Source organism: Trachurus trachurus (assembly GCF_905171665.1).
Source record: "Trachurus trachurus genome assembly, chromosome: 12".
Classification (NCBI taxonomy): domain Eukaryota; kingdom Metazoa; phylum Chordata; class Actinopteri; order Carangiformes; family Carangidae; genus Trachurus; species Trachurus trachurus.
Genome location: NC_139908.1, coordinates 5,189,533 through 5,208,702, shown reverse-complemented (window position 1 = coordinate 5,208,702; position 19,170 = coordinate 5,189,533). Strand labels below are relative to the sequence as shown.

Genomic DNA, 19,170 nt, shown 5'->3' with positions numbered 1-19,170 from the left:
TGAACTGTAAGTTTATATTACCTGCTCTGCTGAGTGTTTGTTATGCTGAACCCCATGAAACTGAGCCAAATCGTTCGTTTTCTGTGTTTTGTTTGAGTGCTGTACATATTTGTGCCAGTAGGTGGCAGTGTCTGTTTAGGCCTGTGGTTGTGTCTACATAGGTAGGTGTGTTAATCAGCCCAGGTGTGCACACTGGGGAATGCATACAGTTTTTAACCGTGCTGTGCAATGGCATGTGATGCCGCAGGTCAGAATTGGTGTGTTATTTTGTATGTGAGTATTGAGCAAAGCAGCCAGCCTCAGCTGTGTATGTAATAAATCTGCAACAAAAGGAAGTTAGTACGTTTGGACATTTGCTGTGTTATGTACTTACACCTGCACCTGGCACGTGTACAAGCCCTTTAAACCACCAGCATATGCGTATAGTGACCAGGGCCACTATAGTGTGTGTGTGTCTCATTGATACAGGTGTTGACCTGAACATCAGCAGAACCTTCAACTGAACCTGAAGACGGAACCAGAGATATTGTAATCTCTCTGAGTCAATGGACACAGTAATTAAAAATGTTAATTAGTTCATCAGTCAGTTTGACAGCAGAGAGGGATACCTGTCCGTGACATCTGGAAACTATAAGAGGACAGTGACTCAAGACAGCGCTCTCTGAGTGCATGCGTTTCATTGAGCTATGTAAGCCAAACTGCTGTTTGTGAACAAATTACATTTTTGCATTGATTCTGATATCAAGTCCTACTGGTCATTGTTCTCTTGCCTATGCTGGTAAAATGAAACCTTTAGAGAAGAAGAAGAACAATGCCAGAAAATTGCTAACTAGCATAGGGTACGTGTTAGCTTTCCCAGCAAGACCACTAGCAAACTTGCTACTACAGTTCCTGCTGAGCAAACAGATACTAAAAACATGCTCATCAACAAGATGCACAACTACGTTGAGTCGGATTCTCAAGTAGATGTAGGTTTTGCTGATTGATGTAGATTTTCCACCACTTCCCTTTTTTTTTTTTACTTAATATTTTTGGGGGGGCTTTTTCGCCTTTAATTGGGTAGGCAAGAGAGAGAGACAGGTCGACAGGTCTCTGGATTCTAGTTGTAAAGACCTTGCTTTTGTGTTGTATCACTTGCTTACAGGTTACTTACATGTTCTATTAAATTTTTTTTGCCGTTTTCAGCTCCATGTTGACACATTCATAGAGATCTAAAATCCTTTCGTTTAGTGTACAGTTTGTGTTTTTTACACTTTTAAATTCAACACGTTCATACGTACGTTCTCCTGTTTACATTACACATATTGTTCATAAACAATTGTAGGTGGTCACATGGTTTTCTGTTACGTTTAAGTTCTTTGTTACAACTCACCATAATATAATAATAATAATATATCAGTCATTTGAGGGTGATGGTCCAGATGGTCTCGAATATCCTCTGGCTCTAAAAACAACAACAACAATGGTCTAAATTGCTGGCACCGGATTAAAGCTTTGGAAAACAGCGTGGCACTCTTAACACAACCCACCTACATTTTATTAACCACTAGAGGTCTGGAGGCCTGAGGGGGGCGGGGCCTCTTTGTCTGACAGCTAGGAGAGTGAAAGCTGATACAAACCAGCTCCACCTCCTCTTTGACCATATTTGGGTTATCATGTGACTGTGGAGGAAGCTGATTTACCTCAGCACAGAAGATGAGCGAGTTCATCAGAGATCAACAAAGAAAGAGAATTTACATTAACTTGTTATTATGGAGTTAATTTTGACAGCACAAGTTTAAATTGCCTGACTGATTGACTGTCATGTGACATATCAGGTTTTATAAAAGCAGCAGAGTGAGATCGGAACTGTTACAGACTTCAGACTAAACATGATTCAGATTAAACATTATTCAGAGTCCTCAGGTCAAACTCGTGATTGTTTTATTGTGTGTATTTCAGGTGTGGAGCTCCCATGAAGTTAACATCCTAATGTTCAGCCAGTGCAATGTTTACCAGTGTGTTGAGTTGTTGAGTTAAAGGGCACTGTCAGTGATGTATAGAGGATGTTTCCTTGTAAATATCCTGGTTGTAAATGGCCGCGACTATTTATATCACATGAACGGGCAGGTCTCTCTCTCTCTGCTTCCTGGTGTGTGTTTGTGTGTGCACTGCAGCCTGTGGCAGGTGATCGTTCAGGTTTGTGGCATTTCCATTGGTTAGTTTTGTTAGTTTGTAGCAGTCAGTGTGTTTTGTTAATTATTTCAATTGGATTTTAGACGGAATTATTATTATTATTATTATTTATTTATTTATTTTTGATTCTGTGATGTGTGTGTGTTATTGTGCAAATGTAGCTTGAACATCCTTTATTTACTGACAGTGAACTGTTGTTATTTTAGTCTTAGTTCTAATACTACTAGCAATACTTTGTGTATGAAATACATGTTGTAATGTCTCAGCTAGGCTATTTATTTATAGTACCTTGTTCTGTTCATAGGATGGATTACATCATTTCCAAAGGTGTTTTTGATAATGTTGATTGTTGTTATTGATCGATTCAATTTTTCTTTAGCAGGGACAGTGGACTCAGTTGATCCTTGTCTGATGAATGTATGTGTTTCCTGTTCTGTCTGAACTTCAACCCTTCACCTCTGACCTCCACTGCTTCATTTTCAATATTCTGTCTCAGTTCTGCACCATTTTTTTTTTTGCCTCTTAGTAATTTTCCATTCACCCTTTGCTCAACTCTACCTGCTGGCCATGCCCACTTTACAGCAGTCCCATCATATAATTAATACCTGTGTGCCACCTGCCAAACCTCATCATGCCACAGTATTCAAGTTGTTCCAGTTGAATGATTTGACTTCCTGTAGATGATGTCAGCTGTCTCTGACCCACCGGCTCTAAATTTTCATCCAGTGAAGTTTTCTGCCTCTACTGAATGTTTGTGTGGTTCTGGATCTGTTATCTCCCTGACTTCCCCTTAAGCTGAACTGTAAGTTTATTACCTGCTCTGCTGAGTGTTTGCTATGTTCAGCCCAATGAATCTGAGCTGGTCTGTATTGTTAGTTCCTACTGGTACCTGTTAACTGTTACACAAGTAAATATTTTATAAAACAAAAATTATATTACTGATTATGAAATGAATAGTAAATTCACTCTGTCCTAAAATTATATTGTGTGACTCATTGATACAGGTGTTGACCTGAACATCAGCAGAACCTTCAACTGAACCTGAAGATGGAACCAGTGAACAACGAGATGCCTCTTAATATCTCTGAGTTAATGGACACACTAATTATAAATGTTAATTTATTCATCAGTCAGTTTGACAGCAGAGAGGACCAGATGAGGAGGATTGTCAGAGATTTTCAGGAGATCGCTGATAAGTTCAGAAAAGAGAAATCAAACAGAGTCTCTGTTGGTGAAAGAGTCGCTGTCATTGTACTCGCTGGACTTGTTGGACTATCATTTGCTTCAACTACTGGGGAACTGAGTTTAGTGTTAACAGCAGTAGCAGCAGCTGTAGTAGTAACTGTTGTTTGTGCAAATATCACAAAAATGTTGAAAGAGAAAAATGTAAGGAGAGCAGAAAATCTGGCAAAAGACTTCATGTGCATCGTTGGACCAATGAAGAGAAACCTGGAGGAGATAAAGACGACGTGTGAAAAGTTGAAATTAAAATCATATGAAGTTCAGGCTGAACAAACTCTGAATGACTTGGAGGAGTTCACTATGATCACCACAATCACCATAACCAAGATGGGAGAAGAGAGAAGAGGATCTTCATTAGAAACCTTCATCATCCTGTCAGCTGATCAGTGTGAGAAGGTCATTGATGAGCTGAAGAAGATGAAGGACAAAGTCAAAGTCTTCACAGAACAGTAAAGAGTCAAAGTCTCTGAGGAGACGTTTGATCCCTCAGAGCTCCACGAGAAGCTTCTTTCACCTGTCAACCAGAGAAACACCTGAACTGTGTCAGGACTGGACCTGGACCGTCCTCTTCAGGTTCTGGTCCAGTTATCCGCTCATGTCACTCCTACACTGATGACACTGACACTAATGTTCTCTCCAGAGGACAACACCATCTTTGACCAGGACCAGAGCAGTTATTTTTACTGAGTGTACCTGAAGAACCCAGATGCGAATAGTGTCATTTGCTCAATAAATTTCAGGGAAGTCATTTCAGTGTGTGGTGGTTTATTTAGATTTTTCATTGTAGACCTGTTGTGGTGTTTGGAGGCCACTCTGTCTCTCTTTGGTTGGACTCAGTTGACTCCAGGACCTCCCTCCATGATCCTGTTTGGTAGGATGTGTTAAGGAGGAATTTGTGGTGATGCTGATGAAGAAGAAGAAGTATCAGAGTCCTGCATGTCTTATACTGAAGGAGTTTATTTAGGCTTGGCCAAGGAGAACAGACAAGTCATCATCACAACATAAGTGCGTGAAGCCACCTCAATTCTAAGGGTCAAACAGTAAAGCTCAGGGGTCTCATTTATAACCGTTGCGTACGCACAAAACGGGGCTGAAAGTGGCGTACGTGACTTTTCACGCCAAGGTTGTGATCTATAAAAAACAAACTTGACGGGAGAATCTGCGCAGCTCTAAGCAAACTCTGACCCATGCGTACGCATGGTTTGGAGGAAAAGGGGAATTGGCGACACAGACGGTGTGGTGGTGAACTGAAGTCAGACTCAGGAAATGATGATTGAGAAGAACGATTATGGTTTTATTATCGGCCGTCACACATTTAATTTCAACCCGTATGCGTTAGATCCATGTTGCCACGGTGATTTAATTCAACAGCGCCCTTATTTTGCATCGGACTGGTGTTTCAGAAACATCTTCTTAGAATCTAACTTAAAATTCAAAATCAAAATTCCTTCTCTATATTTAATCACCACCATCTCTCCGTCATATTGTCCACTCCCAGAGCGCAGGAGGAGGAGAGGACGCCGCGGCTGCATGGGATAAATACACGGTGTAAATAACTATATGTTCCTGTGATACTGTGAACATATGATCGAGAGTCAATTCAATCTCAAACCCTGGAGAAAAAAAATCCAGTAATCGTTCCCACAATTGTTACATTCTGTTTTCTTGTTATCAAGAGAAGTGTCATGTTTGATCATTCCTCAGAATGTAACTGATTCCGCTAATTATTCAAAGTTTTATCGATCAGTCTAATTACTGTAAATGTATGAATACAGCGGTGCCCCGTGCGTAATTCTGCACCATGGCACCGCTGGAGGAGAAAGGAGGGAGAGGGAGACCATGATGAATGGTTAATAACTCTTTCAGATTAAAACTGTTGTCATTTGTGTAACTATGTGTCCAGCATGTGAGAGGCAGCGCACTGAAACAACACCGCGTGCGCTCTGAGCCGCTGACGCCGTCAACAGCTGCAGCAACACGTCACGTCGCCACTTTCACACCTGCAGCTAATTCACAACAGCGACAGAACAACAGCACGTCAGGCTCATTGACATGCAGATCGCATTCATGTGGTGGTTTGCATTGACCATCTACGGTTAAAACAGGGCGTGTACAGGGCGGAACTTGAAGCGGATTCAGCTGCGCACACTTGTAGGAACTCTGTGATTTATAAAGGGAAGTTTGCTTGCAAGTGTGCGTACGCAGGGTTTTATAAGTCTGAATATTTACTGGCGCACGCAAAACTTGGCTTTTGGGCGTACGTACACTTTTAGTAACGATCCCACGCACAGTTTTATAAATGAGACCCCAGATTCTTATACCTCGCCAAAGAGGACCATGGCCTTGGCATGTTCCTCAGAGAGAGAATAGGGCAGGTAACTGACCCCAGCAGTAATCTAACACAAAGTCACTATGACACAGAGGGATTGACTATTAACTACGCAGACTATCTATAGGGAAGTGAAATTATTCTCTAACAGGATGTGATGACCAAACTGATCCTGCTCACTCAGTTCTTTCTAGGGTGAAAGTGATGATGGAGAATGTTGTGATGAAGACTTCTTGACTGTCAAAGCTGCATGTGATCAAACCTTAAGGAGATAAAGACTCTGTGGACTTGGAGGGCAATGAAAAAGGGCTACATTCTGGTGGTTCACTCCATAGAACATAGTCTTTACAGCAACGCCTAGGGTTTGAACCTGATTACTGCAGGTAATTCCCGCCACCTCCTGCCATCATAATAAAATACCAAACATAAAAAGAAGAAAGAAAAAAGATTTAAAAAAAAAACAGAAAACAACAAAAGTGTTTTTAATGAATGAAAATCCTGGCTTCTCAGTTTAAATCTGATTTTTCTGTCTTGCTGTGGCCTGGAGGCTGTAGTGAGAAGATGAGATAAGATGGAGTGCGTCAAGGTGCGTTGAGGTGAGGTGAGGTGCCTTTATTGTCAATGAATTCAAAATCAATTAAATTGTAACTGCCCATCACAGTGATGGAACCAAAAGCAGCTGAAACTGTTGAATGACAGGAAACTTGTTACTCACACCTGAAACAATGAAGATTATGATAGAGGAAGAATGTGGCAGACGTCTGACTGGTTCTGTCAGTGTGGGCGTGAACCTACATGATCCTCAGTTCTGTATTTATACCGCAGTACAGAACAAAATCCACACATCAGTGTGAGCCTCTCAGGAGTCTTGATGAAATCATGGGGATTCGAACGTTGAAGAAACTGGTGAATGAATCAGGCATCTTGGAAGACATTGGATTATGCTGTAGTAAAATAATAATTGATGGTTCCAGTCTGTACTATTGTTTGTATTTTCACTCAAATCCAAAACTGGACCAAAGCCATGGTGGAGATTATTCTGGATTTAAAGCTGAAGTCTGTCGCTTTTTTAAAACTCTGACTGACTGTAAGATCTCTCCACGTGTATTTCTGGATGGAGGCTCAGATCCTGAGAAGCAGAAAACTCTGGAGGATCGCCTAAAAGATAAAATAGAAAAAGCTGTGAACATAGCAAATGGTGAGCAGCGTGGAAGCGATGACAGACTACCACCACTCATCAAAGACATCTTCAAACAAATCCTAATTGAACAACGAATACCATTTTCACAGAGCTTTGGTGAGGCAGATGCAGACGTTGTTCATTTGGCGAATAAGTTGGGTTGTGCCGTCCTGTCTGATGATTCAGATTTTTACATCTATGACCTGAGAGGAGGTGCCATTTCTTCTTATCCTTGGGAGTTTCAGTGGAGGAGTCCTAGAGGGGGAAGAATCTCTGCCAAACACTACAGACGGTCACAGTTCTGTGAAAAATTCAATGTAGGTGCTGCTCTTATACCAGTCTTTGCTTCAATAGCAGGAAATGACTATTCAAAACTAGATGACGGGGGAAAGTTTGTAGAGAAACATCCTCAGTTGGTCCAACAGGAGCCATGGGTTCAGCGGCTGAGAGCTATACTGGTGTTTTTGAGAGGTTTAGATCTTTCACAGCAGGAGGACACAGAGCAGAAACAGAACCAGGCTGTGACAAAAGCTTTACGGTTTGTTGGAGAGGAAGACCCGGATAGATTCCTGAGCTCTATAAACACATTCCAGAGATCTATACGCAAATACAACATTCAATCTAAGCTAACCCCTCCCTCACCTGACCTACCTGAGTGGATGCGTAAGCTAATTAGGAAAGGCACATTGAACACCTTTGTCATAGATGTTATCTGTCAGAGACAGATCATGTTGACTCCACTTGTGGACGACTTCTCTCAGCCCAGCAGTTACTGTGCTGCTGGACGGATCCGACAGTTCTTCTATGGACTGTTAATAGGACAAGAGATGTGCACTGAGTTTGACAGAGACGGAGAAACAGTGAGACAACAGGAGGTCAAACCTCTGCTGCCCAGAGTCAGTGAGGAGGAACTGACCAACCTACGCCGAGATGGTCCTTTTCAGGTACTGAAGATAATGATTAACTATTACACTGAATGAACACATGATTAGTTCCTCTGGTCCATAATGTCCGTCTGTCTGTTTAGGCTCCTGAAGGATTTTGTCTGAAGGTTTTTCTGGAAGCTCTGGACTCAGAGACCTTTGACTTGGGAGACGTCTCAGATGACATGAAGTTTCCACTCTGTGTGACCAACTTCTGGTGGAAATATCGACAAAAGAATCACAGCTCTATTATTTTTCTTTTCTTTTCTTATTATCTCTTCTGATGTTTAGAAATCATCCTTGTGGTGTATTTGTAAGATTATGTACAGTACGTTCCCTCTGTAAAATACGATCTATTCATTGTAACAAACTGTAGATGCTTGCTATGCACCATAAATATCCTGTAAGAGATTCTGTTAATAAAAAACAAATCTTAAAAAAAGAAAAAAAAGAATCACAGCTCTGATGAAAATATCCATCACCTTCAGGCCCTGTTACTGTGGTTTGTTTGTGGAAAAGACTGTGGTCCAGGTACGTCTGGTCTAAAGGTAGCTGAGCTTTAAAGTCTTTAAAGTATAAATATGATCAGTCATTAGAGATAAAGTAAACTTTTTAGTCTGGAGTCACATCTGAGTCGGTAATAAGTTGCAGAATCAACTACGTATCAATGGTTAAGTGTAGAGATGCTGATGAGCAGATGAAACCAAACATGATGATGATGATGATGTCAGTCAGTCAAATATTTTCCTGTGTTTGTAGATGGTGCAAAGATCAAAGGTAAAAGACCAAAGCCAGATGTGGCTCATGCTTTCAACCAGTGGCAGTGCTGCTTCATCGCGAGCCTCCACCTGAACCAGCTGCTGGGTCGACCTCTGCCAGAACCTGAATGTGCCCGGTACAGTAGAACTTACACTGATATTTGATTTGCTGAAAACAGAAATGTAAAAGCTCCAATGAGACTCTGACTACCATGGACCTGTGGTTCACCAGCTGGTGGATGAACTTCAGAGAGGTTCCTCACCTGAACAACTGGGCCTGAAGACTGAACAACAGCAACAGTTATTCAGGAATTACCAGACAAAATGTCGTTGGTTGGAGACTTAGGGTTCCTGGCAGGAGGTGAAATGTAAAAACCAAAATGAAGATGAATCATAGTAATAAGAAGTGATCAGGGTTCATGCAGATGCTTCTTGTGTTTGTTTAGAGCAGCTGTAGATACATGAAGAAACACTAGACAAAGACTTTATGTAGGATCTGTAGCAGCGTGTTAGGGAGGAAAATAAGCCATCCCATTATATTTTCTTTTTTTCATAAAGTTTCAGTTATTCAGGTGTTGTTTTCTGTAGTTGTCACAGGATGATCGGTGCTTCGGTCTCCTGACACTAAGAGGTTTAGAAGATGTTAATCCACATTGTGAATGTTTAAAGTGCGTTTTCTTAATTGTGTAGATTGTTTTTTTGTACCTGTATCCCATAGACTGCATATACAAGTTTTATCCATTAATTTTTTGGAACGAACATTTAACCAGCTACTTCGTCAACATGTTTCACGCTCCTCCAGTAAAAGATAAACTTAATTCAGGTGTTAATTCAGGTCCACCATCAGTCCACCATTGTGAGCCTCCACCTGAACCAGCTGCTGGGTCGACCTCTGACAGAACCTGAATGTGCTCAGTACAGTAGAACTTACACTAATGTCTGATTCGCTTCATCATTCTAAACCAGACATGTAAAAGCTCCAATGAGAACGCTCAACTAGCAAGACCGCCAGCAAACTTGCATTTGGCACCACCTACTGGACTGAAGGTAGCAATGTACTCTGCTTGCACAGGGCAAAGTCGAGAATAGAATGATGCTTATATATTATGCTTACCAGCCATTCGGCATTGTCATGAAATATGGACGACTGACAATTGTGAGACAGAGACTCAACTTGCATAAAATGCATTAATGGTAATTTACGCATTATTTATTAGGATTTACGGGGAGATTTCCTGATGGTAGTGATCATACACGGCAACAGCAACCATCTTGATGTAAATAAATTATCTTTGGCCGATCATGTGACCGCTCACAGCTTTCGCAATGGATTGTGATTTGTTTCGCTGCCCTGCCCTGTCTGTCTGCCATGTCACTGGCCTTTGATTGTTTGTCTGGTCTTGGATCTGCTGTCTCCCTGACTTCATCTCCAGCCGGTGGTACTGTGTCCTTAAACTGAACTGTAAGTTTATTACCTACTCTCCTGAGTATTTGTTATGTTCAGCCCAATGAAACTGAGCTGGTCTGTCCATGTGCTGCAGTCAGATCCTACTGGTACCTGTTAATTGTTAAACATGTAAATATACTGTAAAACAAAAATCCTGTGACTGATAATGAAATGATAAATGAATTCTGTCCTAAAATTATATTGTGTGTGACTCATTTTTACAGGTGTTGACCTGAACATCAGCAGAACCTTCAACTGAACCTGAAGATGGAACCAGTGAGCAACGAGATGCTTCTTGATATCTCTGAGTTAATGGACACACTAATTATAAATGTTAATTCATTCATCTGTCAGTTTGACAGCAGGGCGGTCAGGATGAGGAGGATTGTCAGAGACTTTCAGGAGATCGCTGATAAGTTCAGAAAGATGCAGGAGAAATCAAACAGAGTCAGAACAGCAGTAGCTGTTGGTGCAGGAGTCGCTGTTATTGTATTTATTGGACTCGTTGGACTATTATTTGCTCCAATTACTGGAGGACTGAGTTTAGTGTTAACAGTATTAGCAGCAGCAGCTGGAGGAGTAGCTGTTATTTGTGCAAATATCACAAAAACGATGAAAGAGAGAAATGCAGAGAGAGCAGAAAATCTGGGAGAAGACTTAATGAGCATCATTGAGCCAATGAAGAGAAACCTGGAGAAGATAAAGACTGTGTGTGAAGAAATGAAGTTAAAATCATTTGAAGTTCAGGCTGAACAAACTCTGAATGACATGGATGAGTTCATCATGATCACCACTATCTCCATGATCAACATGCGAGAAGAGAGAAGAGGAGCTTCATTAGAAACCTTCCTCATCCTGTCAGCTGATCAGTGTGAGAAGGTCATTAATGAGCTGAGGAAGATGAAGGACAAAGTCAAAGTCTTCACAGAACAGTAAAGAGTCAAAGTCTCTGAGGAGACGACTGAGCTCTCAGAGCTCCACGAGAAGCTTCCTCCACCTGTCAACCAGAGAAACACCTGAACTGTGTCAGGACTGGACCTGGACCGTCCTCTTCTTTAGGTTCTGGTCCAGTTATCATGTCACTCCTACACTGATGACACTGATGAGCTTCTCTCCAGAGGACAACCCCATCTTTCACCAGAGGAGGAACTTAGGCCTTCAACCTTTTCATCATCGTTCTCTCCTCTCAACCTACCAAACAGACCTGTGGTGTTTACTGTTTGTTCCTTGTTTTGTATCTTGTTTTTTTGAGGTGTATTTTAGATTGTTGTGGAGTGGCTGAAATGCTTGAACATAAGGAGTGAGGACTGTGATAAATTGGTCATCAGACCCAGAATATTGATCACACCTGCAAGTGAGCAGTTATTTTTACTGAGTGAACCAGAACAACCCAGATGCGAAATGTGTCGTTTGCTCAATAAATTTCAGTGAAGTCATTTCAGTGTGTGGTGGTTTATTTAGATTTTTCATTGTAGACCTGTTGTGGTGTTTGGAGGCCACTCTGTGTCTCTTTGGTTGGACTCAGTTGACTCCAGGACCTCCCTCCATGATCCTGTAGCAAACCAAACTTAACCTGCTCACTCAGTTATTTCTATGGTGAAGGTAGGGGTGTCACGATTCTCCAAATCCTCGATTCGATTTGATTTTCAATTTTAGGGTCACGATTCGATTTGATTCTCGATTTTTTTTCTTTTTCTTACAGCACAGAGGCCTATGCCATTTTCAGTCTAGTCTAGTCTACGATCATTGGTTTTATTCATCAAATTTTGTACAGTAAATCTTATTTCAAAAGATGGGCTACATATAAGTGATGCAATTTCCATAATGTATCACATTAGGCACTAATGGTCACATTTAAATAATTTATTTACAATATAAAGGTAACAATTTTACCAAGAATGCCCCAAAAATCATGATCCAGGGGCCAAAATTGCCCCCAAGGTTTTGAAACAAATATATTTATATCTGTACATTATCATAATTGTATTTTCATTCATTTACTGTTGTGTCTAATTATTCTCCTGATGTCGGCTTAATGTAATGTAAACGAGATTGCTCTGATACGGAGAGTAATGTGACAGACAGCGGGGCAGTGCTGCAGCTGCTGTGCTGCGATGGACCTGATGATCAGGTCCTGATCAGACTGGCGGTGGCCCACAGTGAATCAGTCCCGACCCGGATCCTCCACCGTCACCAGATCCCCTGAAAGCGACCGAAAAAAATACATCGACAAAAAGTGGCAAGTTGCACCTTTTCGTCGGCTTATTATTTGCGCATTGTTTTTTTTGTGTTTTTTTGTTATCTTATAACGTCAGTGCAACATGCGGCTCTCAGTGCTTGTCGGTGTTGTGTAGTTAGACCTGTGTCTCCCTCCTGTTTCCCAGGTAGGAGGGGGACAATAGCCCACCAGGGCTGGGTGTTAAAAGGTTTTAAATTGTGAAATAACTTTTCTTCGATAGAAATATGAGACGTGGTCGATATGTTTCATTCATCCATGTTTTGGCAAATAGCCAATGATATTGAGAGTTCCGCTGCGCCGAACCAATCATGTGGCTGGAATAGAGCCAGTCAACATGTGCATTTGTTTGGGTTGCTGCAGACTGCACATCAGCTGACACCGCCGGTAAAAAAAAAGAGAGAGAGAGAATGAGTGTTGTCTCGAAATAAAAAGTAAAGGAGAACTCGGACCAGTGACTGAAAAGACGCGTGGTGCGCAATGGGGACAACAGGCAGTTGGAGCTTTGGGGGGGGGGGGGGGGGTCGTCGATCCTCTCTTTGACTTCGATGCTCGAGACCATGACGTAATTTCGATCGATTTCGATAAAAAAATCGAAATCGTGACACCCCTAGGTGAGGGTGATGATGATGATGATGACCTCTGTGGACTTGGAGGCCAATGAAAGAGGGAAACAAGAAGGGCACTCAGGTGGGTCAACCTATAGCATTTAGTATTGTGTGTTGAATGTTGTGCGCATAGAGTGACAATCAATTTCCCTTCAGAGGGATTAATAAAGTAAACCAACCAACCAACCAACCAACCAACCAACCAGCCATGTAGGTGTAGTCTTTACAGCAACGCCTAGGGTTTGAACCCGACTGCTGCAGGTCATCCGCACCACTCTCTCCCCAGATTTCCTGTCCCTCACACCTCATTATAATAAAAGACCAAAAATATGCCTTAAAAAATAAGAAAGAAAAAAGATAAAAACAGGGCCCTAGGCAAGAGTGACCATAGGGGCCCTCCCGGTCCAAAAACACCAGGAAGATCATTCAATACAGAAATCTTTTTTAAATTACAGAGGTGCAAAATCACGTAAATACAAAGACTAGAAAACTTTACATAAAATATACTGTATAACAACAGCCGTGTTATCATGTCCTGCTCATCTTCCTCAAGGCCCCCTTCAAAACCTGAGGCTGATAGTGTTATATAAAAAAAATACTCACAATGTATAAACGAGTATACACGTACGATAAATGTTTCAGACAATTATTTGTGTTAATGTATTAAATCAGATAATCTAATGATAGTGGAAAAGCACAATGTATTTGGTCAGCTGGCTTTATGCTTTTGTATGCAAGAATTGTGCATGCTACACACTCAACATTAAGATCTGTATGGAATAATTTATGAATTAATTCATTTGCAATAACAACTTCAGTGTTCCATGTTAATATTTTTGTTCAATGTAACATTTAGGGTATAGGCCTACCAGAAAAAGATATAATATCTTCCTCTTCCAAATACAAATTAGTTACTAGTTAGCCTACTGTTAATTAATGTGCAGTAAACTTGTGCTTGGTGAGACTGGGACAAAGTGGCATCATAACTTTTCTTTTTAACTATGTCAGATGATACACGTTTGGACTTACCACTTTCTCGTTTTATTTTTTCTTCATCTTCTTGTTTTTTGTTCTTTTTGCATGCCCTGAATGATCTGCTCCCTTTGTTTTTGCTTCTGTTTGATATGAACTGAAAGCACGGCAGAAAGCCGACAAGTCTGGGCCCCATAATGGGGATTCCAAACGTGTCGCTGCAGTGTCTATGGTGATTTCAGGTTGTGTCATTGATATGGATCAATATCGGCCGTGTTTCGTGGGGTCCCTTAACAGCCACTAGCCAGTAACAGCTAGTAGGGGCCCTATGCGGGGGTTTCCCGATGCATCAACGTTGCAGTGTCTAAAGCAGTCCAATCATTTTGTTATTGATAAGGACCATTGACCAATGTCAGCCCTGTCTTGGGGCCCCTTCCAGCTCGGGGCCCTAGGCAATTGCCTGGCTTGCCTGCCCCGTTGTGACGTCTCGGTTGCCAGTGGTAAAAGGAAACTTAATGAAACGAAACTTAAGGAAACTAAACTCAAGGAAATGAACCTCCCTCCCCCTGGTCCTGCCAGTGTTCTTATGTGATTATAAAGGAAAATTTAAGATTTTTCTCTTTTGCTGTGACCTGTAGGCTGTGGTGAGAAAAAATGTTGAGGTGAGTTGAGTTGAGCTGAGTTGAGGTGATGTGGGATAAGATGCCTTTATCGACACTGTATTCAAAATACAATGCCCAACACAGTGGTATACAGACCTTTATCCTGCAGTGATGGTTTTGAAAGGAACAGGGTGGAACCAAAAGCAGCTGAACTTGTCGAATGACTCACACCTGAAACAACAAAGATTATGATAAGAGAATAATGCGGTAGACGTCTGACTGGTCCTGTCAGTGTGGGCGTGAACCTACATGATCATCAGGTCTGTATACTGCAGCACACAACAACATTTACACATCAGCGTGAGTCTTTCAGGAGTCTTGATGAAATCATGGGGATTCAAGGGTTGGAGAAACTGGTGAATGAATCAGGCATCTTGGAAGATTTAGATTTACATGACAGTCTAATGGTCATTGATGGTTCCAGTCTGTACTATTATTTGTATTTTCACTCCAAACCAAAGCTGGACCAGAGCCATGGTGGAGATTATTCTGGATTCAAAGCTGAAGTCTGTCGATTTTTTAAAGCTCTGGCTGACTGCAACATTTCTCCACTTGTCGTTCTGGACGGAGGCTCAGATCCTGAGAAGCAGAAAAATCTGAAATATTGCCTGGAACATAAAATAAGGAAAGCAAAGAAAACAGCAAATGGTGAGCAGCATCGAGGAGATGACATCCTACCACCACTCATCGAAGACATCTTCAAACAAATCTTAATTGAAGGAGAAGTACCGTTTTCACAGAGCTTTGGAGACGCAGATGCAGACATTGTTCATTTCGCGAATAAGTATGGCTGCCCCGTCCTGTCCAATGATCCAGATTTTTACATCTATGACCTGAGAGGAGGTGTCATTTCTTCTTATCCTTGGAAGTTTAAGTGGAGGACTCCTAGAGGAGGAAGAATCTATGCCAAATGCTACAGAAGGTCACAGTTCTGTACACAAATAAATATAGATGCTGCTCTTATTCCAGTCTTCGCTTCAATAGCAGGAAATGGCTATTCAAGACTAGAGGACAAGGGAAAGTTTGTGGAGAGACATCCTCAATGGGTCTCAAAGGATCCTTGGGTCCAGCGGCTGCGAGCTATACTGGACTTTTTGAGAAGGTTAGATCTTTCACAGGCAGAGGACACAGAGCAGAAACAGCACCAGGCTGTGACGAAAGCTTTACAGTTTGTTGGAGAGGAAGACCCGGATAGATTCCTGAGATCTATAAACAAATACATAATTCGATCTGAGCTCATCCCTCCCCCAGATGATCTATGTAAGTGGATGCGTAAGCTAATTAGGAAAGGCACACTGAACACCTTTGTCATAGATGTTATCTGTCAGAAGAAGATCATGTTGACTCCACTTGTGGACGACTTCACAAGGCCCAGCAGTTACTGTGCTGCTGGACAGATCCGACAGTTCTTCTATGGACTGTTAATAGGACAAGAGATGTGCACTGAGTTTGACAGAGTCAGAGAAACAGTGAGACAACAGGAGGTCAAATCTCTGACGCCCGGAGTCAGTGAGAAGAAACTGAGGAAACTGCGCAAACATGGTCCTTTTGGGGTACTGAAGATAAACTAACTATTAAACTAAATGAACACATGATTAGTTCCTCTGGTCCATAATGTCTGTCTGTCCTTCTATCCATTCAGGCCCCTGAAGGTTTGTGTCTGAAGGTTTTTCTGGAAGCTCTGGACTTTGAAACCTTTGACTTTGGAGACGTCTCTGATGACATGAAGCTTCCACTCTGTGTGACCAACTTCTGGTGGAGATATCGACAACAGCATCACAGCACTAATAAAAATATCCACCACCTTCAGGCCCTGTTACTGTGGTTTGTCTGTGGAAAAGACTATCATCCAGGTACGTGTAAATAAATGGGGGGAGATGGCCGAGGTTGGGTTGACTCTGATGCCAGAGCAAATAATTAACAAACTTAAAAAAACTGAAGAAGGATACCAAGACAGCAAAAAAGCTTTGAGTAATGCGGAGTACATCCTCCCACTTTGGTACCGCTCAAACTGGTGTGAGCGTGAGCTGGTTTGCCAGAAAGCACCAAGGTTCTGACACTCCAAAAGGAGCCAGAACCAGAACCTGGTGTCTGTCTGAAAGCAACTTTAGTAACCTGATGGTTCATGTGACCAGAGGCCGCAGGTGAAGATGTTTGCGGGTGAAGGTAAACAGGACCTATGTTGGCGGCAAGGTGCAGGAGACAGTTCCTTATACTCACGGCTGACGTGTCAGTGCAGCCACCATCTTGGTGCACAATGCACATATTGGATTGTGGAAACAGTTGGAGAACAAATCTGTTGTCCTCACACTCATAGAAGAATGAAGAATAGAATAGAATAGGTACTTTATTGTCATTCAAAATACACAGTGTGCATAGAACGAAATTTCGTTTCACTGACTCTTGGCACAAACAGAAATATATGTGTATATATATATAAATATATTAAAAAAACAAGACAAGTGAGGTTGATCGGTCAATAAAGTGCTCTATGTGCATATGTGCAAAAAGAATACTATTTTATATTTAAAAGGATCACAGTTAAAATGTTAAAAATGTTAAAAGGATCACAGTTAAAATGTTAAACAGGTTAAAAGTGGCATGTGCAAAAGTTAAGAATTTCAGCCGTATTGGAGGTTCAGCAGTCTTATGGCCTGGGGGATGCCACACCTGCTGCTGTGTTTAACAACAGGTTCATTAGCTCACACTTACCTGATGGTTCATGTGTCATGTGACCAGAGGCCACTGATATGATTCAACTGTAAACTCCAAATATTTGTGTTTGTAGATGGTGCAAAGGTTGAAGATGAAGGACCAAAGCCAGATGTGGCTCATGCTTTCAACCAGTGGCAGTGCTGCTTCATCGCGAGCCTCCACCTGAACCAGCTGCTGGGTCGACCTCTACCAGAACCTGATTGTGCCCGGTACAGTAGAACTTATACTGATGTTTGATTCACTTCATCTAAAGCAGAAATGTAAAAGCTCCAGTGAGTTTCTTCTGACTCTGATTGTCTCTGACAGGATTTTCCACGGACCTGTGATTCATCAGCTGGTGGATGAACTAAAGGGAGGTTCCTCACCTGAACAACTGGGCCTGAAGAAGAAGAAACAACGGAAACAGTTCGAGAACTACCAGACAAAATGCCGTAGCCTGGAGGATTGGGAGCTGGTGAAAAGTAAAAAAACAAAAAAGATGAATTGAAGAGGAAATGATCAGAGTTTGTGCAGGCGCTAGTTTTGTTTGTTGAGGTGTTGTTTTCTGTAGAACAGGATGATCAGTGCATAGTCAAGAGGTTTAGAGGACGTTCATCCACATTGTGAGTGTTTATGGTGTGTTTTGTTAAATGTGTCGATTGTTGCTGTTGTTGTTTCTTTTGGACCTTTTTTCGATTCAAACACATTAGTCAGGGTGTTCCTACCTGTTCCACACTCATCAGCCTCACCTGCGGTCACACCTGTGGGTTCTCCTGTAACTCCTCCACCTGTTTACACACAGTTGATACAGGTAACACAGCTGTGTGTGTGTCTGCAGCTCAGATGAAGCTGAATCAGGCCAGTTACCTGTGAGTGTGGCTCCACCTACTGACCAACACCTGTCATAACAGTGGACAGCTGTAATCCCAGAGTAGGTTCTGTTATATTTTATTAACAATAAACTTGATGCCAAAAAAAGTTTTCAAAATGTTTCAATCCTAAACTCTGTCGTCTTGTTGCATCTCTTGTGTCTGAAGACTAAATGTTTATTTGCATCTGTTAGAGTCAAAATGTGGTTTATCAATATTATTTAAAGGGGTTCAGAAATGGCAGTTTGTCCTGTTTGTCGCGTCTCCTTCCACAAGTTTTCACGAGTTGCCGCACAAGTTTACCCGAGTAAGGAAATAAAACAAATTTGATTGGTCGTTATCGAGCGGGCAGGATATTCAATGTCTGGGGCGAGATCGAGCTCGGTGTGTATGTGTGTGTGTCTCTGACGTTTGATTGACGGATGACGGATCCAATATCAGTGGCTGATGAATCGTGAGCAGGCTGACGTATAATCCGTGCGCCTGCATCATCCAATGCGGGAAAAAAAACTACCCCACTTTCATCACAGATTTACTCGAAAATAGATTTCTGCACAAAGTTTGGCCTCCATCGTCTGATAGATGAGTTATTACACTAATGCTAAGACCCACAGTCTTGAATCAAATTCAATTTTCTTTTCTTTAAAAAACAGAGCAGCCGCGCAAATCCAATAAAGTAGGTGCTGGACTTAAAATAAGATTGGCCTAACCAAGATAAACAAAAGGAAAGTCTGCACAGTCGAGCTCCCTTTTTAGTGCATTTATTTAGCACATCCAACAAGCAACGTTTCGAGCCACATGCTCTTCTTCATTCAGGCTTATTGAGCCTCTTCAGTGTGAGCATGTGGCTCGAAACTTTGCTTGATAGATAGATAGATAGATAGATAGATAGATAGATAGATAGATAGATAGATAGATAGATAGATAGATAGATAGATAACCTTTATTTCGGTGTCACTCCACAACACACAATAAAAATCTAGAGACAATATAAAAATACAATATTCATTACAAAATTACCCGTTCCCCCTTGACAAAATTAAAAGTGTTGGGGACCACTCAAAAAGAGAGTTGT

The 19,170-nt window shown here is 41.6% G+C and overlaps 2 protein-coding genes across 2 annotated transcripts; both read left to right on the top strand.

Annotated features, from left to right (window-relative positions):
* Nucleotides 1-6,623: 6,623 nt before the first annotated feature.
* Nucleotides 6,624-8,888, top strand: LOC310995053 (single-strand DNA endonuclease ASTE1-like; the record flags this gene model as incomplete). The annotated part of the gene is made up of 5 exons (XM_083983982.1): nt 6,624-7,870; nt 7,954-8,052; nt 8,293-8,380; nt 8,609-8,744; nt 8,840-8,888. Exons 1-5 carry the CDS (start codon nt 6,626-6,628, stop codon nt 8,886-8,888), a joined length of 1,617 nt encoding a protein of 538 aa, XP_083840108.1. The 5' UTR covers nt 6,624-6,625.
* Nucleotides 8,889-14,798: 5,910 nt separating this feature from the next.
* LOC310995051 (single-strand DNA endonuclease ASTE1-like) lies at nt 14,799-17,734 on the top strand (the record flags this gene model as incomplete). The annotated part of the gene is made up of 4 exons (XM_083983977.1): nt 14,799-16,085; nt 16,175-16,385; nt 17,321-17,456; nt 17,554-17,734. The coding sequence occupies exons 1-4, from the start codon at nt 14,862-14,864 to the stop codon at nt 17,732-17,734; spliced, it is 1,752 nt and encodes a 583-aa protein (XP_083840103.1). The 5' UTR covers nt 14,799-14,861.
* Nucleotides 17,735-19,170: the final 1,436 nt, after the last annotated feature.